At 44.1% G+C, this 26,621-nt stretch overlaps 1 protein-coding gene across 5 annotated transcripts in view; it reads left to right on the forward strand.

The window, feature by feature from the left end:
- vps13c (vacuolar protein sorting 13 homolog C) overlaps nt 1-24,789 on the forward strand; it is a 54,441-nt gene extending 29,652 nt beyond the window's left edge. For all 5 annotated transcript variants that reach the window (XM_087178392.1, XM_087178393.1, XM_087178391.1 and 2 more), the window contains 34 exons: nt 30-122; nt 200-433; nt 522-653; nt 998-1,087; nt 1,390-1,545; nt 2,536-2,800; nt 2,905-3,065; nt 3,139-3,260; nt 3,668-3,965; nt 4,172-4,561; nt 6,887-6,991; nt 7,436-7,591; nt 8,440-8,565; nt 8,650-8,783; nt 9,477-9,603; nt 9,776-10,011; nt 11,173-11,317; nt 11,426-11,566; nt 11,646-11,727; nt 11,870-11,939; nt 12,454-12,565; nt 12,648-12,761; nt 12,912-13,042; nt 13,275-13,356; nt 13,623-13,736; nt 14,326-14,401; nt 14,819-14,982; nt 15,052-15,097; nt 16,130-16,253; nt 20,160-20,274; nt 23,469-23,560; nt 23,642-23,765; nt 23,943-24,023; nt 24,110-24,789. In XM_087178392.1, coding sequence (XP_087034518.1) covers nt 30-122; nt 200-433; nt 522-653; nt 998-1,087; nt 1,390-1,545; nt 2,536-2,800; nt 2,905-3,065; nt 3,139-3,260; nt 3,668-3,965; nt 4,172-4,561; nt 6,887-6,991; nt 7,436-7,591; nt 8,440-8,565; nt 8,650-8,783; nt 9,477-9,603; nt 9,776-10,011; nt 11,173-11,317; nt 11,426-11,566; nt 11,646-11,727; nt 11,870-11,939; nt 12,454-12,565; nt 12,648-12,761; nt 12,912-13,042; nt 13,275-13,356; nt 13,623-13,736; nt 14,326-14,401; nt 14,819-14,982; nt 15,052-15,097; nt 16,130-16,253; nt 20,160-20,274; nt 23,469-23,560; nt 23,642-23,765; nt 23,943-24,023; nt 24,110-24,211 — 4,740 coding nt within the window. In that variant the 3' untranslated portion in view covers nt 24,212-24,789. The remainder of the gene's footprint in view (nt 1-29; nt 123-199; nt 434-521; nt 654-997; nt 1,088-1,389; nt 1,546-2,535; nt 2,801-2,904; nt 3,066-3,138; nt 3,261-3,667; nt 3,966-4,171; nt 4,562-6,886; nt 6,992-7,435; nt 7,592-8,439; nt 8,566-8,649; nt 8,784-9,476; nt 9,604-9,775; nt 10,012-11,172; nt 11,318-11,425; nt 11,567-11,645; nt 11,728-11,869; nt 11,940-12,453; nt 12,566-12,647; nt 12,762-12,911; nt 13,043-13,274; nt 13,357-13,622; nt 13,737-14,325; nt 14,402-14,818; nt 14,983-15,051; nt 15,098-16,129; nt 16,254-20,159; nt 20,275-23,468; nt 23,561-23,641; nt 23,766-23,942; nt 24,024-24,109) is intronic.
- The last annotated feature ends 1,832 nt before the right edge of the window (nt 24,790-26,621 follow it).

A 26,621-nucleotide genomic window follows, 5' to 3' on the forward strand; every position in this document is an offset into this window, starting at 1 on the left:
TCACTCATCAGTCTGACTCTGTCCAATAGGTGTTGAGACCCTGCTCAGTCGCCTTGGAAACCAACACCCACCCCAACCGACCACTGAGTGGCTCTGTGACAGTGGAGGAAGTCATTGTCAAGGTTAGTTGACACAAAGACAACATGTTAAAACAAAACAAACTGTGAGTGAGGGCGTCACCAGCGTCTCTGTCCTGCAGATCTCTCCATTCATCCTCAACACGGTGATGACCATCACAGCCGCCATGACAGCAAAGCAGCACGACGAGCAGAGTCAGGACTCCAAACCCGGTGTGGGTGACCTGTGGTCAGTCATGAACATCTACAACTGTAACTACTGGTTTCTGGGGGTGGACCCAGCCACCGAGGTCACTGAGAGCTTCAGAGAGCAGGACGGGCGCAATGAAGGCGAGAGCTTTGCTGCCGAGGTCAAGGTACCAGGACGAGAATGTGTCCAAACGTTTTTATTCTGAAACTTTAGTCAGAACTGTTTCCTGTTGACAAGGTGTTTTTTGCTCCTAGGTGGTCCAAGTGACTCTGGAGTCCGGTTTGGGTCATCGGACTGTCCCTCTGCTGCTGGCTGAGTCGACTTTCAACGGATCAGCCAAAAACTGGTCTTCTATGCTGCAGCTGACAGCCAACATGACGCTGGAGGTGAGAGCCGGTCCGTTATACCTGAACCTGAAGCTAAACCTAAACATGTCCTCACTCCTGTCCCTGTCCGTCACATCTGAACCTGTCCCTGTCCGTCACACCTGAACCTGTCCCTGTCCGTCACACCTGAACCTGTCCCTGTACCCAGATCACAAACTTCTTGATATTTTCATGAATCTTTCATGAAACTTTTCAGAAACACATTGAGCAAAAACTTCTGAAACCCACCTTCACCTATTAACAGTATTGCAGTTGCAGTGGTGATGAACAAACATCCTACATGTCCAACAAAGAGACGTTTTTTCATGTATGATGTGTCATGTTGACACCTGATATGTCTACAGGTGAACTACTTCAATGAGATCCATGCAGTATGGGAGCCTCTGATTGAACGAGTGGACAGCGGTAGACGCAGATGGACCCTGGAGCTCAAGGTCAAACTATCAAACTGCTGTATCTACTGCTCTGTGATAAACAGTCAGTCCTTGACTGAAATGCAGTTTAACTCAGAGTCACGTCTGACGACAGTCAAACTCATGCACAGGACACATCAGCCACAGAATATGTGTATAAGAGCATTAAACAAACTAAAGTATTTACAGTTAATTTGCTCAGTCTTAGGAATAATACAGAGTGTGAGCCCTCTCTAAAAATAATCACTATCTGTAATCAGTGTCCTTGCCTCCTATGCCATACTACTCTGATGAATTGACTGATTTTGTATTTCTCCCTGCAGATGAAGAACAACCCAGTTCAGGACAAGAGTCCTATTCATGGAGACGACTTTATTATACTTCCTGAACCACGCACAGCAATGAGCATCTGCTCCAAAGACACCATGAATATCACAATCTCCCAGAGCAGCCTCACCGTGCTTTACAACCTCACTAAGGTACACCATCACATCTACAACCTGACACCATCACATCTACAACCTGACACCATCACATCTACAACCTGACACCATCACATCCACAACCTGACACCATCACATCCACAACCTGACACCATCACATCCACAACCTGACATCACGACATCTACAACCTGACACCATCACATCTACAACCTGACACCATCACATCTGAAAACTTACATCATCACATCCACAACCTGACACCATCACATCCACAACCTGACACCATCACATCCACAACCTGACATCACGACATCTACAACCTGACACCATCACATCCACAACCTGACACCATCACATCCACAACCTGACACCATCACATCCACAACCTGACACCATCACATCCACAACCTGACACCATCACATCTGAAAACTTACATCATCACATCCACAACCTGACATCACGACATCTACAACCTGACACCATCACATCTGAAAACTTACATCATCACATCCACAACCTGACATCACGACATCTACAACCTGACACCATCACATCTGAAAACTTACACCATCACATCTACAACCTGACATCACGACATCTACAACCTGACACCATCACATCTACAACCTGACACCATCACATCCACAACCTGACATCACGACATCTACAACCTGACACCATCACATCTACAACCTGACACCATCACATCTGAAAACTTACATCATCACATCCACAACCTGACATCATCACAGGTACAGCCTGACATCATCACATCCACAACCTGACATAACAACATCTACAACCTGACACCATCATATCTGCACGCAGACACATCACATTTTGTGATTAGTGTTCTTCTTTTAACACATCACATCTCAACACATCTGTTAATCAGAAACATGAGACAGATTCGTAGAATGTCTGAATCATTGCTGTTTCTTTATTCCTTCAGTGAATAATTGGTATCTGAACATTGAATTATGGAATTATATTGATTGATGTTGTCATTGCTTTGTTTGATCAGGCATTTTCCTTGGGCACAGCCTCCACCTGCGACTCTTCTCTGAAGGAGAAGCCCCCCTTCACCATCAGAAACTGTCTTGGGATCCCCCTCATCGTGCAGCACAGTGCCAACCTGAGGCCGGTGGGAACAGCGGTGCAGGGTAAACTACACGAGCTGCTGGTGGATCAGAGCATGGACCTGGAGCACTCCGTGTTCGAAGCATCGTCACGAGGCAAACTGTCGGCTCTACAGCGGCAAGAGAGCTGCCTGTTCAACCTGTCCATCGGTCAGAAACCCTCAGATTCCCTGCTCTCTCATGCGATCACTGTTTGTGTCATGTGCATGTGTGAGATATAGTCTGTGAGTAAAGATGTTTCTCTGAACCTGCAGTGCCTTCTGGGTACAGCGAAATCTCCAACATCGCTGTGGACAAACCAGGTCGCCGTCTCTACAACATCCGAGGTCCGATGCTGCAGGAAGCTGTCTCTGTGCTGCTGCAGATCGACGCTGCCGAGGGCAACAAGGTCATCACCATCCGCTCCCCTCTGCAGGTCCGAAACGTCTCAACTCACAGTCCTCCACAGTCTGAGCAGCAGGCGCCTTCATCTCTAACTCTGTTTTCAGATCAAGAATCACTTCTCAGTGCCCTTCACCATCCTGAAGTACTGTCCCACATCCAGGAGTCTGCAGAGCGTTGGACAAGCTGAGCCGGAGAAAGAGTTTCATGTCGCATTAGAAACATACAGGTAGCATCACGCTGCTTAGCTTAGGGGGCATGAGGGAGGGTTTGTTAGATCCATCTGTTATTTTAGATTGGTTCTTCATTCTGTTTGTTTCATCCTGCAGGTAATTAATCAGTTTACTTTGTTTATACGAGAAAGGATAAAAGAAAAGCACCGGACAACATTACTCAGTCACGTTCCATGATACCTTGACATCCACAGCTGCACATCTTTGTCTCTGTATTTCTTGTCTGCAACCATCAAATGAAAAAAAAAAAGTATTTCAAAAACTGTATTCAACTGATTTAGAGAGTGAGTGAGGTGAAGTGAGCAGTGCTGTCAGTGCAGGTATCTGTAGTTTCTAGGGTCCAGGTGCTACCATAGGTGTTCAGGAGGAGTTGACTGTATTCTAATCTCTCTCTGCGCTCCAGATGTCAGCTGTTTGTACGTCCAGCCGGTCCTCTGGATGGTCAGTATGCTCCGTCCTCCACCTGCGTGGCTTGGAAGGAGCAGGTGCACCAAAGTTCAGAGGTGCGTTCGCTGCTGCAGTGTCCCGCGACCGACAGCAGCTTGCTGCCGCTGATGGTCAGCACGCTGGCCGTCTCCGATGACCTGCGACACATCGCTAGCCATGGAGAAGAGGACTGGGACCCCGCCTACGTTATCCACCTCCATCCTGTAGCCACGCTACGCAACCTGCTGCCCTACACCATCCGCTACATGATGGAGGTACAGAAATAAATAATAAAAGGCCTTTACATACAACAAACATACTGACGTCAGTTTGTCAGAAATAAGTCTGAACATTAGTTTTTCTCTCGGATAAAGAAAAATCATCTCATCCGATCAATCACAAAAGGTTGCTCTAAATGTGATAGGCCGATATCTGATTCTGTACCGTTTAAATCTGGTTTAATCTGGTTTTTCTTACACAGAGCTCAGCAGACTCTTATCAACTCCCAGAAGGCAGCGTTTCAGACCTGCTAAATGCTCGCATCTCAGGTGAGATAGTGTCATTGGTGCTGATGAGGTATCAGGGCCGCGACTGGCATGGACACATTCGTATCACACAGGAAATGCCAGAGTTCTTCACTACATGTCTCACCTGTGACCTGGATACCAATATGATGGTGGACGTGAGCGTTCACGTGACAAGGGCGGCAAGCCGCCTGCTGCTGTCACTCTTCAGCCCGTACTGGATCATCAACAAGACGTCTCGAGTGCTGCAGTACAGAGCGGAGGACATCAGCGTCAAACACCCGGCGGACTTCAGAGACATCATCCTGTTCTCCTTCAGGAAGAAGACTCTGTTCAGCAAGAGCAAGGTGAGTCCAACACCTGGACAGGTTCAGAGTGTATCAGCAGTCTGTTTAGGTACCACTACAGGTTAAAGCAGTGTTAAGCAGATGTGGTCAGGTGACATTTCTGTGTTGTTGTTGTTGTTGTTCTGACTGGTGTGTTGTTGTTTTTGTTGTTACTGGTGTGTTGTTCTGACTGGTGTGTTGTTGTTGTTGTTGTTGTTGTTGTGCTTATTGGTGTGTCATGTTGTTGATGTTCTTATTGGTGTGTTGTGTTGTTGTTGTTCTTACTGGTGTGTTATTGTGTTGTTGTTGTTGTTGTTGTTGTTGTTATTGTTGTTCTGACTGATGTGTTGTTGTGTTGTTCTGACTGGTGTGTTGTTGTGTTGTTGTTGTTCTTACTGGTGTGTTATTGTGTTGTTGTTGTTGTTATTGTTGTTGTTCTGACTGATGTGTTGTTGTGTTGTTGTTCTGACTGGTGTGTTGTTGTGTTCTTGTTGTTCTGACTGGTGTGTCATGTTGTTGTTGTTCTGACTGGTGTGTCGTGTTCTTGTTCTGACTGTTGTGTTGATGTGTTCTTGTTGTTCTTACTGTTGTGTTGTTGTTGTTCTTACTGGTGTGTTGTTGTGTTGTTGTTCCGACTGGTGTGTTGTTGTGTTGTTCTGACTGGTGTGTTGTTGTGTTGTTGTTGTTCTGACTTGTGTGTTGTGTTCTTGTTCTGACTGGTGTGTTGTTGTTGTTTTGACTGTTGTGTTGATGTGTTGTTGTTCTTACTGTTGTGTTGTTGTTGTTCTGACTGGTGTGTCGTGTTGTTGTTCTTACTGGTGTGTTGTTGTGTCGTGTTGTTGTTCTTACTGGTGTGTTGTTGTGTTGTTGTTGTTCTTACTGGTGTGTCGTGTTGCTGTTGTTCTTACTGGTGTGTTGATGTTCTTACTGGTGTGTTGTTGTTGTTGTTGTTGTTCTGACTGGTATGTCATGTTGTTGTTGTTCTTACTGGTGTGTTGTTGTGTTGTTGTTGTTCTGACTGTTGTGTTGTTGTTGTTGTTCTGACTGTTGTGTTGTTGTTGTTGTTCTGACTGTTGTGTTGTTGTTGTTGTTGTTGTTCTGACTGGTGTGTTGTTGTTGTTGTTCTGACTGGTGTGTTGTTGTGTTGTTGTTGTTGTTCTTACTGGTGTGTTGTTGTTGTTCTGACTGATGTGTTGTTGTGTTGTTGTTGTTGTTCTGACTGGTGTGTTGTTCTTACTGGTGTGGTGTTGTGTTGTTGTTCTGACTGGTGTGTTGTTGTTCTGACTGGTGTGTTGTTGTTGTTGTTGTTGTTGTTCTGACTGATGTGTTGTTGTTCTGACTGGTGTGTTGTTGTGTTGTTGTTGTTCTGACTGATGTGTTGTTGTTCTGACTGGTGTGTTGTTGTTGTTCTGACTGGTGTGTTGTTGTTGTTGTTGTTGTTCTGACTGATGTGTTGTTGTGTTGTTGTTCTGACTGGTGTGTTGTTGTGCTGTTGTTGTTCTGACTGGTGTGTCGTGTTGTTGTTGTTGTTCTGACTGGTGTGTTGTTGTGTTGTTGTTGTTGTTCTGACTGGTGTGTTGTTGTGTTGTTGTTGTTGTTCTGACTGGTGTGTTGTGTTGTTGTTGTTGTTCTGACTGATGTGTTGTTGTGTTGTTGTTCTGACTGGTGTGTTGTTGTGCTGTTGTTGTTCTGACTGGTGTGTCGTGTTGTTGTTGTTGTTCTGACTGGTGTGTTGTTGTGTTGTTGTTGTTGTTCTGACTGGTGTGTTGTTGTGTTGTTGTTGTTGTTGTTCTGACTGGTGTGTTGTGTTGTTGTTGTTGTTCTGACTGATGTGTTGTTGTGTTGTTGTTCTGACTGGTGTGTTGTTGTGCTGTTGTTGTTCTGACTGGTGTGTTGTGTTGTTGTTGTTGTTCTGACTGGTGTGTCGTGTTGTTGTTGTTGTTCTGACTGGTGTGTTGTTGTGTTGTTGTTGTTGTTCTGACTGATGTGTTGTTGTGTTGTTGTTCTGACTGGTGTGTTGTTGTGCTGTTGTTGTTCTGACTGGTGTGTCGTGTTGTTGTTGTTGTGTTGTTGTTGTTGTTCTGACTGGTGTGTTGTTGTTCTGACTGATGTGTTGTTGTGTTGTTGTTCTGACTGGTGTGTTGTTGTGCTGTTGTTGTTCTGACTGGTGTGTTGTGTTGTTGTTGTTGTTCTGACTGATGTGTTGTTGTGTTGTTGTTCTGACTGGTGTGTTGTTGTGCTGTTGTTGTTCTGACTGATGTGTTGTTGTTGTGTTGTTGTTCTGACTGGTGTGTTGTTGTGCTGTTGTTGTTCTGACTGGTGTGTCGTGTTGTTGTTTTGATGCAGCTCCAGTTGTGCGTCTCCACCAGCTCCTGGTCTGATGGTTTCTCTCTGGACACCGTTGGAAGTTCCGGCTGCGTTCGCTGTCCCTCCAAAAACATGGACTTCCTGGTAATTAAAACCCTTTGCTTCGTGTCGGTTCTCAAAGTCTTTACTTGTTCTGTAACTTTTGATCATCTGCAGAGTGTCGGTGGTGCTTAGAACCAGAACTGCAGTTCAAAGATCTAATTAATCTGCTAATGAAGACAATATGATGTGGTAGAAAGCTCCACAACAAGCGCTGGAATAGAGTATTAAGATCAGATGATAAGAGGCCAAGAGTACCTCAATCAATCAGTCTATCGATCAATCAATCAATCAGAGAAGTAAAGATATTTTATCATTTGTGATGTTTGAAACAAAAATGTGACAAATTTTCTTGTAGCTTTGAAATGCGAAGATTTGTTTTGTTGGTTCGTTGATACTTTTTAATGAGTCATTGATTGATGTAGAAAATAATTGGTGGACTCATTAACAGTAATAATCAGCTGATTGTGTGTGTGTGTCTGTGTCCAGGTTGGTGTGAGTATCCAGATAAGCAGTTTTAATCTGACCCGGATCGTCACCATGAGTCCATTCTACACACTCGTTAACAAGTCGTCTTACGAGCTGGAGGTGGGAGAGGTCTCTAGCCAGACCTCCACCAGGTGGCACTACATTTCCTCCACTGAGGTGAGCATGTTTGTCACTGTCTGACTCCCATGGTGCATTGCTGTGAAAGCTGTCTGTCTGATGGTTGGGTGAGCTCAGTCTGGTCCAGTGGTCTGGAGACATGGGTCTCCAGATCGTGTTTGTGTTGTCACACCTGACCACCAGGTGGAGCCGTACATACCTGTGATCCAGCAACATCGCTAAGGAAACCTGCGCTTTCATGAAAAAGTCCAGTTTGAATTAATGTCGACTTTTACTTAGCCGTCAGTCAACCTGGGTCAACGTTAACTAAAACCAGGCTGGAACATGACTACGGAAGCGGCCCAGAACAGTCAGTGGTGGAAACGAAGATCATTTTGCAGAAGAAGAAAAACAAGTCGTATTCTTTGCCGCAGTGGAGATGATGCTGGTCAGGGCTGACACCTGGTCTGTATGATACGTCATTTCATTTATAAACCATGTCCTCAAAGTGCTGTGAACAATGTCCAGTCAAACCAGTTACACTCTACAGGTCTACACCTGCTGCAGGCTAGTTCAGCCGTATACGTTACCATGGTTACTGAGCAGGGAATCCTATGAATCCATATTAATGGCTGGCTTGATGGAACCGAGTCCATGTTCAGAAGGTCCAGTGTTGGACCACGTTCCACAGACTGTGACTCTGAACTGAATCTGAACTTTTACTGAGTGAATTCATCACCAGATTCAAGTCACTCCAGTGTTGTAGTTGTTATTGTTGTTGTTCATGTTGTTGTTGTTCTTCTTCTTATGTTGTTGTTGTTGTTCTCACAGTGTTGTTGTTGTCGTTGTTCTTCTTCTTCTTCTCCTTATGTTGTTGTTGTTCTCACAGTGTTGTTGTTGTGTTGCAGTGCCTCCCTCTGTGGCCGGAGAACAGCTCAGGGAAGTTGTGTGTCCGTGTGGTCGGGTCTGAATCTACATCCAAGTTCTTCTTCTTCAACCAGCAGGACAACGGCACCCTGCTGAGCCTGGACATGGTCAGTGTCTGTTCAACCAATCACAGGCTGATTTACTCAAAGTTCAGTGTGTGTCAGGACTCCTTGTGTGTGTCTGTGTTTCAGTGTGGCGGGATCATCGTGGACATCAACATCTCTGATCATTCTAACGTCATCAGCTTCAGTGACTATTACGAAGGAGCCGCTCCTGCCCTGCTGCTCAACCACACCCCCTGGGTCACCATCAGCTACAGACAGAGGTCAGAGCTCAGCACGCACACACGAACACACACACACTCTGACTGACTGACCCTCCGGGACCTGGACTCTTCTAAAACCAGGAAACAGGTTAATCATTACTCCGACAGGTGCTACAGAACCTGAACCAGACCAGGAGAGGAGGATCCTGGTCACATTAGCAAACAACCTAAAGTGCATCTTTTCAACCTGAAGAAACATCCAAGACCCCCATCTCCTCAGCTCAGTCAGGTCCAGTCTGGTTCAGTGGTTCCTCAGAGTTCCCCTCCCAGTGTCTGTGGTCCAAGCCAGCAGTTCTGAACCACCCCCCACCCTGGGCCATAGCTGGAGGCCTGGTGTCCACCTCCTAGGCTAACGTCAGACGGGGGTCCTTGAGTCCCTCACCTGGGAAGGTCTCCCAGCTGCTGCCCCCAACCACACAGCTACACAGACCCCTGCACCAAATCCAAGTGGAGACCATCAGACCAGATCAGATCAGGCTATAAGACATACAGACATTAAACAGCTGTATAATGAAAAGAGCAGGTAAAGTTATATCTGACCCTGCTCACTGTCAGCTCAGTCCACCAGAACCAGAACCAGGTCCTGCCGTTGTCAGGTCTCTGCTCTGACACCTGAACACTGTGATTATTGTTAATGATGTTGTGTCTTCTTCTGACAAAGTCTTAACTTTTCTAACCCCCGTCTCTTCTCAGCGGCTCAGCCGTGGTTCATGAGCTCAAACCAGGAGAGGCTCGGCGGTTTGCGTGGGATGACCCTGCTGGTGTCCGGACACTCAGCTGGAGCTGCATGGAGCATTCAGGAGATCTGGACCTGCTGAAGGTCTGACATCAGTAATTTAACAGGGGCTCTCTGTCGAGGTCTGGTTCACTCTCAGTTGTAAAACCACTGTTCACTGATGTTCTGCAAGTTTAAAAATACACACTTTATGCACACTGCATCACACACACCGAAGCTGACCCCTGACCCTGACAGTCTTTCTCTACTGGTCCAGGATGAGGTGGGTCAGTTCTCCTATGACAGCCTGTCTCAGGTCCACTGGGTCTCCTTCCTGGACGGACGTCAGCGGGTGCTGCTGTTCACCGAGGATGTTGGCGTGGTAACGAAGGCTCGGCAGGCGGAGGAGCTTGAACAGTTTCAACAGGAAGTGAAGGTATCACTGCAGAACCTCGGACTGTCGCTGATCAATAACACCAGCCGGCAGGAGATCGCTTACATTGGCATCACCAGGTAAACAACAACACATCACCAGAGGCATGTACTATGAAGCAAGTATAGAATAACTTTTAGTTATCTGGGTTAACTGAACCTAACATTGACTGTCCTGATAACCTGTACTACAAAGCTGGTTATCACCTGACTCGGATAACCCTGCTTTACCTGTCCTGGTACGAGCGCGTTCAGGTGAAAGAAGCGGAGTTGTTAATTATAAGGAACATCGTCAGAACCATAACTTAAGTACTTAATATGATATGAGAAGAAACGCTGACACCTGCAGATGAGTTCAGTTACAACCATGTCCAAAAGTGACATTCAACAAGGTGAAATGTAAATAATATGACTGGAATAAAAAAATATTATTTCCATGTCTAAATATCTAAAATCAGACTAAAGAAGTATTGTAAAGAAGTGCATTAATTATTATGTTATATGAGTGTGTATATATATATATATATATATATGAGTATTTTCACTCTTCAGTCTGATGATGAACAAACTGTTATGAACATGTGATGCAAATAAAACCGTTAATAAAGTTAATGTCAGACAGTTTCTGCTGCAAAGAGGAGGATTAGGAGAAGAGGGGAAGAGGTTTAGTTTTTATTTAGTCTCCTCATGTTGTTCTGAAGAAGAGTAAGAGCATCAGTCAGGAATCCTGTGGGATTAAAGGATATTTGTCCAATTAAAATGAAGCATTTATTTAGAGTGATAAACTCTCTGTTTGGTAGAAGCGCTGTTTTAAAACCAGAGTGAACACATGCTGGTCTGGAACAACAAGACGATTCCACTGATAAATATCTACTGCTCGTTATTACTGATCACTTTATTGTAAACTCTGTTGTCCCTGTGGATCCTGTAGGAATGATGACTCTGTTTTTCCAGGTATCTGGTTGGTCAGTAGTTTGGCTGTTGACAGGTTTTGATCAGGTTGATCAGGAGTTCAGCATAAGTTACCATGGTGATTTACCCCGCTAACAAGAGAACCACCATTGTAGGACTGAAATCCCAGAGTTGAACCTATAGTTACCTCGATAACCTCAGATCCTGCTTCATAGTACAGGCCTCAGGTGTGTTTCTGTCTTACAGCTCAGGTGTGTTTCTGTCTTACGGCTCAGGTGTGTGTCTCACAGCTCAGGTGTGTTTCTTACAGCTCAGCTTTGTTTCACACAGCTCAGGGGTTGTTTGGGAGATGAAGCCGAAGAATCGCTGGAAGCCGTTCAGTCAGAAGAACATCAACTTGCTGGAGAAAGCCTACCAGAGTCAGCTGAGCGGGAAGACTGAAGGGGGCTGGGTCAGACTGGAGACCAACCTGGAGGTCAGAGGTCAACCTGCACTTTAAAGCCTGGATGCAAACATCCAGAGCTCACCACATTCAGTTTGTCCAATGAGCTGACGGAGAGTGTGTGATGTCACTGGTCATCAGGTTAACCTCAGCGGAGCCACCATGATGATGCGTCAGCCGTTCGCCTGCCAGGTGAGGAGGAACTTCCTGTCTGGGATCCAGGTGGAGTTCAAACAGTCGCTACACCAGCGCAGCCTGAGAGCCCAGCTGCACTGGCTCCAGGTAAACACACTCACACACACCTGAACACACACACCTGTCCAGAACTCACCTGTATGACTAATGTGGTTTCTGTGTGCAGGTAGACAACCAGCTGCCAGGTGCAATCTTCCCCATCGTCTTCCATCCAGTCCCTCCTCCAAAATCCATCGCTCTGGATTCAGGTGGGTCACCTTGGTTACCTGCTTCTTTAGGCTGAGCATCACCTATTGAGGCCCCGCCTTCTCTTTGGTTAAACTGGTGTACAGAGCAACAGATGTTTGTCTGATTCACTTCGATGTGTCTGCCGTGTCCTGATCTCCACAGAGCCGAAGCCATTCATTGATGTGTCCGTCATCACCAGGTTCAACCAACACAGCAGCGTCATGCAGTTCAAGTGAGTGAGAACCAGATTAACCAGTACAGTAAGGTGCTGGTCTCACAGGGTCCGGGTCTTTCAGTATCTCTGGGTGAAGCTCTTCCAGCCCTGCTTCCTCCCTGCTGAAAACAGCCTAGACTAAGTCCTGTACTTGTCCAGGAGTCTCCACCAGGCCTGAAAGGGAAGGTTTCTTCAAAGCTGGTGTCCGCCAACAGGTCTGAACTCACTGGCACCTTATGACTTGAGCAGCCTCAAACACTGCCCAGTCAGACTTTATGTCCCAGCATGCCCCGGGACTCAGGAAGACTTTATGGACAGTCCAGTTCAGCTGATGAAACATCTCGTCTGATCTGTCGGGACGTCTTGATACCAGAAACCTGGTGGTCGGTACCAACACCACAGCATCTTGCTCCTGAAGCTTCAGTTCTGGTGACAGACCTGTGTCCAGGATGAAGACAGTGACTCAGCTGATTGACCTCTGACTTCTGACACTCTGTAACCTGTGACTGATTCAAGTGTTTGTGTACCTCAGGTACTTCATGGCTCTGGTTCAGGAGATGGCAGTGAAGCTGGATCAGGGTTTCCTGGGAGCCATCTTGGCTCTGCTCACACCTGCTGCTGACCCCCAGGCCGACAGACAGAAGGTAGAGCAAGGCAGCGGGTTGATGGTACGACTCCCTGACACATGAGCAGCACACGGAGGGTTAATTCTTGTTTGTATTTCAGTCACGGCTGATAGAGAGCGATCTGCAGCTGCTGCAGGCCGAGCTGATGGAGGCGTCGCTCACCGACTCGTCAGGACTCAGCTTCTTCGAACATTTCCACATCTCACCCATCAAGGTGCAAACACACTGTCAACATCTTCTTCACTTGTGTAAAACCTGTTCACTCTGTATCCAACAAGTCTGAGTGTTCATCAAGTACACAACTCACACCTGCTCATGTCGTGTTGGTTCTCAGTCCGACTCTATTTCATATTTCATATTTCAGCTCCACCTCAGTCTGTCTCTGGGCTCCAGTGGTGAGGACTCAGCTCAGGAAGTAGCAGCTGTTCAGTCTCTGAACCTGCTGCTGAAAAGTATCGGAGCGACACTGACCGACGTCGATGATCTCATCTTCAAGTGAGAGAACACAACAACAACATAACAAAACAAAACAACATCAACACAATACGACACAACAGCATCAACACAACATCAGTGAACTGTCACCATTCATCAAACTGTATTTGTAAAGTTGCTGCTCAATCACAGGAAACAGTTGCTTTGCCCCGCCACAGTAAAAGTGGTTCTTCCTCTTACTTTCTGAACTTGTCTCAGTTCTGGTCTCTGTGTGTGATGTGGTCTCTGACAGACTGGCCTTCTTTGAGGTGAAGTACCAGTTTTACCGCAGAGAGAAGCTGGTGCGGGCGGTGGTCCGACACTACAGTGAACAGGTAACATTTACCGGAGAGGGGGGGTGTTTAATGGCTGTTGTTCAATGACTGTTGATGTTTGGCTCTGTGGCGATAAGGGTGGAGCAGCTTTACACACTCCTCAAATATTCTGTAACTCACACAAACATGACCTTTGGTTGAAATCTAAAGTACTAACCTGAAGGAAGCAGCTGACTGATGGTCTCAATCCTCTGGTTGAAGGTTCAGTCTGCGACATGTCGGGACTTTAAGGATTTTAAAAGCTCTGATGTGTTTTTTTGCTGTAGTTCCTCAGGCAGATGTATGTTCTGGTCCTGGGTCTGGACGTCCTGGGAAACCCATTTGGACTGATCCGAGGTCTGTCTGAGGGGGTGGAGGCCTTCTTCTACGAACCTTTTCAGGTAACACAGACACATACAGAACATGTTTCAGACTGATGGAACCAGGCTGACTCATTATGAAATCATAATGTACTAAATCCAAACTGTATGCACCTGGATTTAAACTTTTTCAAGCTGAATTAAAATATTACAGTAAGGGGCGTCGTGTAGCGTAGTGGTCTAAGCAGGCGCCCCATGTGTAGAGGCTACAGTCCTCGCTGCAGTCGGCCCCGGTTCGAGTCCCGCATCCGACGGCCCTTTACTGCATGTCATTCCTCCTCTGTCTGCCTCCCCATTTCCTGTCTCTCAACTGTGTGCTATCGAATAAAGGCATAAAAGCCCCAAAAATATACTTTAAAATATATATATATATATATATATTACAGTAAGATATTTCAACCAGATTGGCTGAACTGTGTCTGTGTAAGTGATCATGGATGTGATGACGTTAGTTCAAGTGCAAAAGAAGCGTTCAGGAACATTTTCACAGACATAGTTTGGGAGCTTTGATCATGTGTAACAAACATCCACATTAAAACAGGATGTAATAGACAGGAAGTCACATGACGTGCACTCTTTAATGAAGTGAACTGGTGTTTGTGTCCGTCAGGGAGCTGTTCAGGGTCCAGAGGAGTTTGCTGAAGGTTTTGTGATCGGAGTGCGCAGCCTGCTGGGTCACACTGTCGGTAAGAAACGGATTGAAGCTGCTGTTCTCACTGAGTCAGTCACTGTGTTCATCCAGTTACATCAGACACCTCTGGTCTCAGCACAGACATTCTTAAGGAATGAAACATTCTACGATTTTAAATCATGTGTTTGATTGTTGAAACTTTATGATCAATTTTACACCGGGGTGTTTCCAGGTGTTCCCAGGTGTTGGGGAGCAGTACCGCATGTATTTTGAACACAGGATAGGGTAAAGCCTCTCCTTTAGGACAATACAAACAAAACAAACCCCAGTCTACCACCCAACTGTCAGAGGGCCAGGTGCATTGTGGGCAATGTAGGCTGCAGGTTTTGACAAAGAGGGAGACTGTGGGGTAAAAAGAGACGATGTCTGACCAGGTGACAGCTGACTGTCTCTTCCTCCTGGCGTCCTGCAGGTGGCGCTGCAGGTATGGTCTCTAGGATCACAGGGTCGGTGGGTAAAGGTCTGGCAGCCATCACCATGGATAAAGAGTACCAGCAGAAACGACGAGAGGAGATGAACCGACCGCCCAGAGACTTTGGAGAGAGTCTGGCTAAAGGAGGAAAAGGACTACTGAAGGTAGAAACCAGTCCAGAGTTTAGATCCTGATACATCGGCAGATGTGACCTGATGTTTCTGTCTCTGCAGGGCGTTGTCGGTGGAGTCACAGGCATCGTCACCAAACCAGTGGAGGGTAAGTTCCTCTGCTTCTGTATCCAACATGTGAGGTCAAAGTATCTACAGAGAACATGCAGGTTTAGATACGTTTCAGTCAAGTCAAGTCAAACAGAACTAATATTGACACAACTGGAACACACTTCATAAAAAAGACGATGTCGTCCTTCCTCATGCCTCGGGTTAAGACCCGAACCTGAACCAGACCATGGATGTCTGCTGTGGTTCTGTCGTCTCTTCTTCCTGTATTCGATGCATAAAATACACCAAAATACCAATGATCAGTGCAGAAAAACTGTTCAGTCTGTGAGCAGCAACAGAAAACACACATTAGAACATGTATGACATGAAGAACATGTAGAACAACATTAGAACAACATATAGAACAACATGTAAAACATGTAGAACAACATGTTAAACAGTAGAACAACATGTTAAACAACATGTAGAACAACATTAGAACAACATGTAGAACAGTAGAACAACATGTAAAACAACAGTAGAACATGTAAAACAACATAACATGAAGAACAACATGTAAAACCATAGAACATGTAGAACAACATGTAAAACAAGTAGAACATGTAAAACAACAGTAGAACATGTAGAACAACATGTAAAACAACAGTAGAACAACATATAGAACATGTAAAACAACATTAGAACAACATATAGAACATGTAATACAACATTAGAACAACATGTAGAACAACATGTAGAACAACATATAGAACAACATTAGAACAACATGTAGAACATCATGTAAAACATCAGAACAACATGTAAAATAACATGTAGAACAACATGTAAAACATCAGAACAACATGTAGAACAACATGTAAAACATCAGAACAACATATAGAACATGTAAAACATCAGAACAACATGTAAAACATTAGAACAACATGTAGAACAACATGTAAAACAACATGATGCCCAGTTTCTACTCTTCATGTTCACTGGAGACGGATCTAATGTTTGATTCAACTGTGGTCTCTATACCCCCCACCCCTCTGTCTCCTTCTTTCTGCCCCCCTCCATCTGTCTGTAGGGGCTAAGAGGGAGGGGGCAGCCGGGTTCTTTAAAGGCATCGGTAAAGGTTTGGTGGGCGTGGTCGCTCGGCCGACGGGCGGCATCGTGGACATGGCCAGCAGCACCTTCCAGGGCATCCAGAGGTAGAGCGGACAGCATTTGATTTAAAGCAACCTGGGCCTTATTTCCCATGTGTTTGAGTGTAAATGATGAATGATAGGATGTTAAAGTACGTGCACTGAGAGCTGTTAAGGAACTGACAACAGGATTCATACCTTGTGCTTCCTTTTCAAAAATTACACTGAGGCCCTCCTCGTCAAAAAAACTGCCATATATATATATATATTCTATTTTAATATTATTTTCTACTTTCACTGAATTAATTATTTAACCAACATCAGTCGTAACGACCAGATATTCTTTTTCAGGATTTTAACCCTTCAACTCCCAGTTTGTTTATATAGAGCCAATGTTGTTAAATGCTAAGGTTAATGCTAATAGTGATTTTCATGTATTATTATCTTTCGTGCAGGGTCAGATTTAAAAACTAAACTCACACTCAGGGCTTTAGAGGACACAAATAAAAAGTGCATGTGTGTGTGAGTGGGTGAAAGAGTGTTTGAGTGAGACATCCAGCCACACCATTTTAGTGTCGAAAAATGATTCCAGTATCCTTCAGTGCTCCATAATACAGCAGCAGTACCCCTGGTGGACCCCATTAAAATATGACTTCATGTGGTGGAAAATAGTGAAAACTACAATTTTGGAGCCAGGACTTCAGAATAAAAGCCGATGTTTTTAATGTTGTAATGGCAGAAGGATCAAAAATTGTATGTATGTAACGTTTTTCAATCTTTTTGTCTGTTTTGTGTTCACAATGTGTTATAGAGATATTCTGCTGTAAACATTCAACACAGCCAAAATGATCCAAAAATGGAGTAAGATCGTTTTTGTTTAACCAGAAACCATATTCTATCAATACTAGACTCCATTTGACCTCGCAGAACACGTCGACCGCTGGTACTGAATACTTCTGTTACAATGGAGCTGGAGCAATAAAATGTCTTTCTCTGATTAAACAACAAAGACTTTACTCTTTACACTTATAATAACAATCTCAGTGGCAAATATTTACCGTCATATATGTATATCTAGATTTTACTCCCTATCAATCATTTACACTTGAAATATGGGAATAAGGCCAAGGTTCAAACATTCTTCTTCAAAGCTTCTTTACATGTCTCTATTTTCTCAGATAGTTTCTGTGACTTTGTTGACTGTAGTTTGTTTCCAGTGTTTTGGTTTATGAAGAACTTCCTGTGTTGTGTTAGTTGTGTCCTCTGTTCTTCTTGTCTGCTCACTAATTTTCACATTTTCTGCTTTTGTTTTCTGTCTGGTGTCGGTGTTGTCCGAGAGTTTTGTTCTTTTTCTTGTCGTTTTGGTGTGTGAGTATTTTACATGAAATATGTTAAAGCTGAGCTCCTTTAAACACTACTCATGTGAAATCATGAATGTTAGTGTAACTTATAATTCCTCAGTAGCTGCTCAGATTACAGCAGTGAGATGAGGAGCTGAGCTTTAACCAGCAGAACTTTGTATGTTTGCATGTTGTCATCCTGCAGCAGAGGGACGGTAAGTTGCTGCATCGTGTCACAGATTAAAACCTCATCATAGAGTCCTGAACTGATTCATGCTCATCACCCTTCATTCTAACTCTGCTGCCAGCCCCAACCCTCTTTAAGCCATGCCCCCAGCTTGCCATGGTAGGGGTGTCAGGTGATGACAGTTTATTGCAGCTCACAGGATCACTCAGGTTTTAGTTGAGTGCTTCATTCTGATCTTCTTCTTTATTGCTCCTCTTCCTCTATGGTGAACCTGGACAGTGTGCTGTGTTACTATTGTCCCGGCTCTGGAACCAAGATTTGCTTTAGGTCTGGGGGGTTTGATTGCCACTGTACCAGCCACAAACAGGCCTCAACATGATTGTCACTGGACAAGAAAAGGACACAGGTCTTGTGTCTGCGTGGTCTAGCTCGGCCGTGTCTCTTTGGTCAAGTCTGCTTCTGTTCAGTCTGAACCATACACTGTGAATAAAGATGGACGCCGCCTCTGTGATATCACCCACAGATTTCCTGCTCCACCGTCGTCTACTTGGCAGTGTCTGACTCCGCCCCTAACTCCCAGTTTATCCAAAAATGGTCAAAGAGGAGGGGTGTGGTTGGAGCTGAGACTCTGGCACTTGCTGGTTTATGGCGAGCATACGCTCACCCACCTGTCACTCAAAGAAGCCACGCCCTGAATTCTACATAACTTTAAGCCTTAATAAAATGTAAACAGTAGGTTGGACATTTTAACATGGGAGTCTGTGGGGATTGACTCACTGTTGGAGCCAGACTCTAGTGGTCGTTAGAGGAACTATTTTGTAAATCTGTCTGTCTTCAATATGTTAACGTTTGTTTTCATCTCAATGTTGAGTTGAATCAACCAATCAGATAGATAGATAGATGGATCAATAGATGGCTCTAGCATCACCTGTCCTCTGCTTAGGGATTGGCTGACTGAGTGATCACATGGTTCTGCCAGGCTGATGATGAAACACTAACAGCCTCAGTGTTTGTTTGATGGGGAGCTGCATCAGGGAGAAAACTGATCATCTACTAAATATTTTTAAATACCGCAAAGTATAATGAGGAGGAAGTACATGTAAATACATGTGAATGCTAGTCAACATTTAGAAAATCATCTGAATGGTAAAATATTAAAAAAAATATGTCAATACAAATATATAAGTAAATACTTACACTAAATGTGTAATTATGTAATTCTGGATATTAGTATTACAAGTATACATACACATGTATGTAAGTGTGAGAATACTAAAACAAATATTTGTAAATACATGTAAATGAGAGTAAAGCACATGTAAGTGTCAATATTTGCACGTAATAAATAGTAATTTATATGTTTTTAAATTGTAAATAAACAGAAGTACTTAAACAAGTAGATAAATACAAATAATTATGTCTAGATATTAAATACAACAAAAGACTCATGAGACTTATAGTATTTAGTACATGTAAATGTATGTGAATGTAAATAGAAGTGATTACGTGGGTACAGCAGGTGTGTGAAGCTGTACAGTTTCATTAAAGCTTTTCATCTATGGTTCAGTGTAGATGAATTATATTACAGTGTTGGATCATTTCATTGGTCAAATGAAACTCCAGCCTCTTTAACAACACATTCGAAACAGCTGGACTTTAGTTAGTTTGTTGTTGCCTTGACAAGCTGCTTCTGTTCCTACATTTCCCTTGCAGCCTCAGTAATCCCATCTGTCATGTGACACATCAGTCAGTTCATGATAACCTGGTGAATGTTACTGTTTCATGCTGTCACTGTAGAGGTCATGAAAGGTGAGATATCAGCTGCATCGTGTGCATTAAAAACTGAATGTGCTTCAGGTCTGCTCATGTCGGTCTTTACAGTTTTATGAAAGTCAGTCACATCACCTCCTGAGAGAAACAGCTTTATGAAGGCAGCTGGACCTGCAACCTTCAGCTCCTCTGAAAGACCTCTTCAGGTCTGACTGGTCAGGACTTCAAGGTGTTGAACCTGTTGTGGGCTCATTAACACCTGGAGAGTCGTTGAGGTCACATGAGTCACGGTGTGGGTGGGTGTGAAGCAGCCTGGGGAGTCATCTCGGGGCTGCATTAATAAGTGGTGTCATAAACCACCTCCTCTGTTAAGGTATGGTCATTGTCAGTTGGACGTAGATACATCTTTCATTCCCCTTTCAACCATCGGTCTTCTTTGACTCTGGTCCTTCAAATGTAGGTGGATTGCTGAGTCCTGAACATCATTTATACACAGATCAGTATTTACTCTGAGAGTGTGGTAGAGTCCCCATGAGTCAGTTAGAACTCAAGAGGTCTTCAGATCAGGGGTGAAACGTCTTCAAGAACCATAGCAGGTCCAGCTGCCTACGTAAAGATCCTGGAGACACCATGACCTTGATCAACTGAGCTGTGTGTTTGTGTGTGTGTGTGCAGAGTGGCAGAGTCGACAGAGGAAGTGACCAGACTTCGTCCAGTGCGTCTCATCAGGGAGGACGGTGTCATCCGTCCCTATGACCTGACGGAGTCGCAGGGTTTTGAACTTTTCCAGGTTTGACCACTTTAACTCTTTGACTTTGTTTCTTTAAAAACATGATGTCACTTCCTGTTGGGGAACAGCTGTGATCTCCTGCATTCAGCTTCAGTCAAGTACCAGCTCATGTGATGAATCTAATTTATTTACATCATTGATGAAACCTTTGGACTGGGGCGTAGAGACCAACAGAACAGAAACAACCTTTTTATTGTCCAGGTCGTCCCAATGGTTGATCTAGCTATGACACGTTTATTACCACGGCTGATGTAAATAACAAACAATAACAAACTGTACCATAACAGATAAAAAGGTAAAGTGGCATGTGGATGCTAAAGATGCTAAAAACATAGCTTAACAACCTGTAGGCTACAAGCCAGATGGCTAGTGGCTGCGGTGCATCGGGTTCCATTTCTGAAAGAGCAGAACACCAAATCTAATGTTTGTGAATGTGAATGAACTCGTCTTCAGTCACTGTATTTCAAACACTGCTTTCAGAGCCATGAAGAACATCCAGTAACCTGATCTATCAAACGTTTCTATGCTTGTTTCTCTGTTGGTCTACAGCTGCAGAACAGACCCACTGTTGGCCAATAAAGATAAAATATTATCTTTGCAGTCAGCCACAGTGTAAACAAAGGTTTTTATTAATAAAGTAGGTCTACTTAATTCATATAAAATATAGGGTTTCTTATGGAAGTTTACATACACTTAAGACCAGGAATACTGAGACTCAGGCCCAGTTTAGATTTTTAGTGAATTTTTCAAATGATCTGTCTGGAGATGACAGAAACAAGATCTTTTGTTTTAGATGTTAATGATACATTTAAAAAAAATATTGTTACAAACCTCTCTACCATTCAAATGGTCCTGGTCATTGGCCATCTTGCTGAATCTGAGCAGTTCTGGTACCAACACATCATGGTTGACCCTCCAGTGGACCCTGCACAAGGCTGGTCTCGACCTTGTAGCCGTGTCTTTGTAGAAGCTCACCTGGACAAAGAAGAAAGCTTCTGGTCATCAACTCTGTGGTCCATCAAGACAAAGATGAAGTTGTTTGGACACATGGCTTTGGTTTGATTTAAAAGGAGAAGCATTCAACCCCAAGAACTAAATCCCCACAGTCAAGCATGATGGTGTGAATGAACTTTAAGGTAAACGGCATCATGGGAAAAGAGGACCACATCAAAATCCTACAGGAAAGCATCGGGTAGTCTGCAGAAAAACCTGGTCGAGGGGAAACAGTGGACTTTCCAACAGGACAGTGATCTGAAACATGCAGCCAAAGAAATCAGAGCCTGAGAATCTGTGGAGGGAACTGGAAGGAAGCCTCCAACCTCAAAGACCTTGGAGATTGTTGCAAAAGTCCCAGGAAGCTAACAAGCTTGTTAGCAACCTCTAACAACTGTTGCAGTAATGGTAAATAGAGGCCGGTGTTGGAGGCGTGTGCCGTGGCTGTCCCGGCACAGCACAGCGTCATATCACCACCTGGTGATACACACTGAGCAGAGACCTCTGCGCCTCACCTGGACAAAACTGTCAGCTGTATCAGTAGTGACCAGTTCAGTCTGCCTACAGCTCAGTGTTCTTCAGCACCACATCCACACATTAAACCATGGATCCAGTCTAAACACTGTTGATTCAAATCCTCTGTACCGTCTCAAAGTCAAGCATTACAGATTTAATTCCAAATTCACACAGAGTAGCATGACCACTAATGAAATATTCATGCCTACAATGATCCTCCCACACATCACCATCATTCAACAAAACCACGTTAAAGCCAATCAATCCCTGTAGAAGGAAGAAGCCACAGTGACACCATCAGTACAATATTCTGAAAAAGCACAGAAACGTGTTGAAATACATTCGAGTGTCACTGTGTCTAAACCTACACAACATGTTTCCTCCAGCGCTCCGTCCTCATTAAACCACCAGACAACAACCAGAGCAGCCTGTGTTTCTCCTAGATGGCTGTTCTCATGCTGTTGTTGATTGTTGCCTGGGACTGTTGCACTGTATTTAGTGTGTGTTGCCCCTTTCCTCAGTAATTATATAAAAGTTCATGTGTTGATTCCCTTTCTGAAAAGTCTTTGTAGCATCTTTGTGGATTCTTCTTGTTCCTGTTGCTAATCCCGTCTTTTTGTTGTTGTTGTTGTTCTTCTTCTTCTTCTTCTTTTTCCTTGTGCCACATGCAGCCGGAAGAGGAGTGAACAGGCTTTGGGTGGATCAAGTGCTTTTAAACACTATAAATGATTTTCATTCATCACACTTTTCTGATTATTTTTCATCCTACAGTTCTGATCATTTCCAATCTGTCAATATTGTGCTGAGGTTTCTATGCATGCAAAAACTTATATCTTCTCTCATACCAAATATTTTTACACTCAGCTCTGTTTCTTTCTTTTTCATTTCTGAAATATTTAATTAGATTTTGTTTATTTATAAATAATTGTTTAATAGTTTTTGTTTATAATCCTAATGAATGTGTGATAAACGTGTTTACTCCTGTAGATCGTAGCAATATTTTTGTAAATGATCTGAACTTGTAAATGAATATTTGTTAGTTCATAATCTGTCTGTGATGATATATTCTTTGTATTCAGTCTGATATGATGCATCGCTGTCAGCATGACCTCTGACCTCTAGCTCTGTAGTGTTTATGTGTGTGTGTGTTTGTCAGCTGAGCAGTCAGAGTGTGTGAAGTCTGTAACTTCAGTGTCTAATAAAACAGCTCTCCTCACTAATACTGGTCAGATACATACAGTTTTAAAATCATGTAAGACTTGTGTGTTTGCCATCATAGTAAAACAGGCAGAAAAGCATCAGAATATACACTGACCATCAAACACGCTGCATCCAGTCTGACTTTATTTCAGCAATGATCTGAATGCCAATCATTGTTAAGTATTGATTATTGATTTGATTGTAGCTCAGTGACTGCTGCAGGTCAGAGCTGCTGAGGGAAAGGCGTTTTCAGACCAGTGAGATCAGGAAATGAAAGAAGTGAATGTGAGGGAGGACGAGCAGAGCCAGATAAAACATGACGTGGACTCTAACACCAGCTGTGTGGTTGGTGGTTGGTGGTTGGATTGTAGGTGGATGTTGCTGAGGTTCAGGTGGGGCTAAATAAACTGTTATCTACACATAAAGATGTAGAGATCAAAGAAAAGGCAGGCTTGAGTTTTCACCGTGTTGTGTTTGCGTTCCAGCGTTCAGAGATCAAACAGCTGGATGGTGAAGTGTTCAGAGATCACTGTCAGTATCCTGGACACAGGAAGACCACCATCATCATCACCAACAGGTACAAACCCTCACAAATGTCCAGCCTCACTAAAACTCTTCTTGTTTTAAAGTATTATTGTTTTTGTGTGTTGTTGTGTAGGAGGGTTGTGTGTGTGAAGGAGATCGACTTTGTCGGCCATTTTAACAAAGAGTGGGAGTGTTTGTTTGAGAACTTCTATCGTCCTCCGACTGTTACGGGATCTGAGCTGAAGATCTACTGCAAGGTACAAAAATCAAAACCAAGTCAACCTGAAAAAATACCTGAGAAAATGCCTAAAACAAACCAGAGAATGTGTGTGTGTGTGTGCGTGCGTGTGTGTGTGTGTGTGTGTGTGCGTGCGTGTGTGTGCGTGCGTGTGTGTGTGTGTGCGTGCGTGTGTGTGCGTGTGTGTGTGTGTCAGGAGCAGCAGAAGTTGAAGCTACCAAAGAGAGACGAGGACTCGGTGAGGAGGGTTCCGCTCAGAGACTCAAACACTGCTCAGGTACTGTGGCGTGTGTGTGTGTGTGTGTGTACTTCATATTTCTGTGTGATGCTTCTCCTTCACCTGGTTGCCATGGCTGCCTACAGGCTCTGCAGGCAGCCATATCAGACGCTCAGGTGGCGCAGCAGCAGCACCGCATGGCGAGACAGAAGTCCCAGCGCTTCCTGAAATTCGACAACAAGCAGTGAGGTCACTTCCTGTCAGATCAGCAGATGTTTTTTGTTTTTATTACAGATGTTAAAGGGGATTTGTGTAAAATGTGGGACTGTTCCTTTAAGACACCTACCTGGCTTTAACCGTCCAATCACAGTGAAGTATATGATCAGAGGTTAGATGGGACAGGAAGTTGTTTATTAAAAAAACTATTGAAATGAATCATGGGATTGTAGTTTTTCATTTCCTGTTCAAGAATGTAACCAAATGTTAAAAGTGAGTAAAGATGAAAGCTAAAAGCTAAATATCTGAGCTGTCAGTCGTCACAGCAACATCACATGTTGAGTCTTTTTCTTTCATTTTAGCTGGGGGTATTAATTTTGGCCCCTGTGCTTCGCCTGCAGGCGGCACTGTCAAGATGAAGCCATAAAAATGACACGTTGCACTAAAAGAATATTTCCAGAAATGGTTCATGGTTGTGTTGATGATGTTTGACTTGAAGATAATAATTATAATTGTTTATCAATGTTTTCTATAGTGAAACATTCTGTGATTGATGATTGAGTTTGTTTACAGCTGTGAACTGAGAGTCTGATTAAACATGATGAACATCTGTCTGCAGTGATTCTCTAGAAAGAGGGTTGGGGGGGGGGGGGGGGCTGTTGGTCACACTGAGGCCAAAACACCACCCAGTCTCCAGAAGGGTGTTTCTAAACACCCTGAAATTTAAAACAGGTTTTCGAACCAAAACCTGGACCTGATGGGGGCATCAAATCCTCCCCAGACACAAAATGTACTGGCAGCCTGTTGCTCCAGAAACTGACCCAGAGGTGAGACTGCAGTCAGTCTGTGGGTCCTCAGGTCGTCCCGACACCAACAAGCTCTAATGAGTGAGTGACACCCCCACAGCAGACAGGCCAGAGTGCAGCACCTGCACTAAGAGGTTTGGTTCAGACCAGCAGGAGGCAGCAAACTGACTCTGGATCTGTTCAGAGCTCAGTCCAGTTCACATACCAGTCCTGTTCTACTGGTTTTACTGGGGTTCACCCCCCAAACACACAAAAACATACACACAGTAACGCACACACTCTATGAGGTTGTCGTTCTGCAGGACGTTGTCATGGCAACAATAAAAACAGGATGAAGCTGATGATTTCCAGATGTGGGAAGTTTCTGCTGACTCGTTTATACTTTGAAAACAGAAACAGACAGAGCTGTCCTCTGATTGGTCATTTTCAAGCTGAACTGTGATCTGATTGGATGTCGTGTCTCGGAGTGAACTAACCCTGTGTCAGTTTAGAGGCAGCTCTGACTGGAAAGCTCCCAGTGCACCATGGGTAGTTTTCCCTCAGTAAACTGACCTCAGATCTGCTGCAGTCGGCACGGAAACATCTGGAGCAGGTTGGGCAGAGAGAAACAGACCAGAGGTCAGTTTTCATGCTGCAGGAGAGAGAGAGGGGAAGACTGCACTGACACTTTACTGACTGTTTACTGACTGTTTACAGGCTTTTTGAGGCTGTTACAGACAGAGGTCGGTTTTCATCCTGCAGGAGAGAGAGAGAGGAAGACTGCACTGACACTCTACTGACTGTTTGCAGGCTGTTTGCAGTTTACAGTAAAGACAAAGGGTTAAACACTTCTCCTGACTTTAGGACGTCTGTCAGCTGATAAACTGTTGCTCATCCTGTCTCCACGGAAACACATTCTGATTTATGGTATCCATGATGACAGATTGATGACGTCCTGTTCCTGCACAGCTGAGACAGGAAGGTGAGACTGATCACATCACTGCAGGTTATCATCATGTGACGACTGAAGGGCGGTGCAAACTTGTTAATATGAGGAGGAGAAGAAGAAGGAGAAGACAGAAAATGAGGAGGAGGAGGATAATTAAGATAATTAATGAAGTATTTGTTTAAAGTAAAGAAAAAGTGTGAACATGAGGAAATGTATAAACCCCCCCCCCCCCAAGTTTATCAACAGAAGTCAACGAGTCACAAACATTGAGTGAACACCGTGTGGTTGAGCTTCAGAGGAGGTGATTTTAAATTAATTTCTTACCCATAATGCACCCTGTCAGCTTGTACTTCCTGTTCCTGGCCCATCATCAGCTGCCGTCTGACTGTAACAGCTTTTATTGGTGTATAAACTTCAGCAGCAGCAACGGTGAGTCACAGTGTTTGTTCTCTGCTGGAGCTCTCACTAAATCAACTCATTAAACCCAGAAACTACACAGACAACTTAGTGGATAAAAGTACATTTAAAACAGTAACTTACTAACACTTTTTTCCGGGGGGGGGGGGTTGGTTAGTTTTGTGTTTCTATGAGCAGGTAAAAAAAAATGTATTAAAACCTAGCAACAGTGATTGGTCCAGTAATTGGTCATGTGACTGATTGATTCTGTTTTCAGAAAATATTAATGAGCACATGTATCGGGGGGGTGGG

Source organism: Seriola lalandi, unplaced genomic scaffold (assembly GCF_002814215.2).
Source record: "Seriola lalandi dorsalis isolate HSWRI2012SDOR001 ecotype SW California unplaced genomic scaffold, Sedor1 jcf7180002054686, whole genome shotgun sequence".
NCBI lineage: Eukaryota > Metazoa > Chordata > Actinopteri > Carangiformes > Carangidae > Seriola > Seriola lalandi.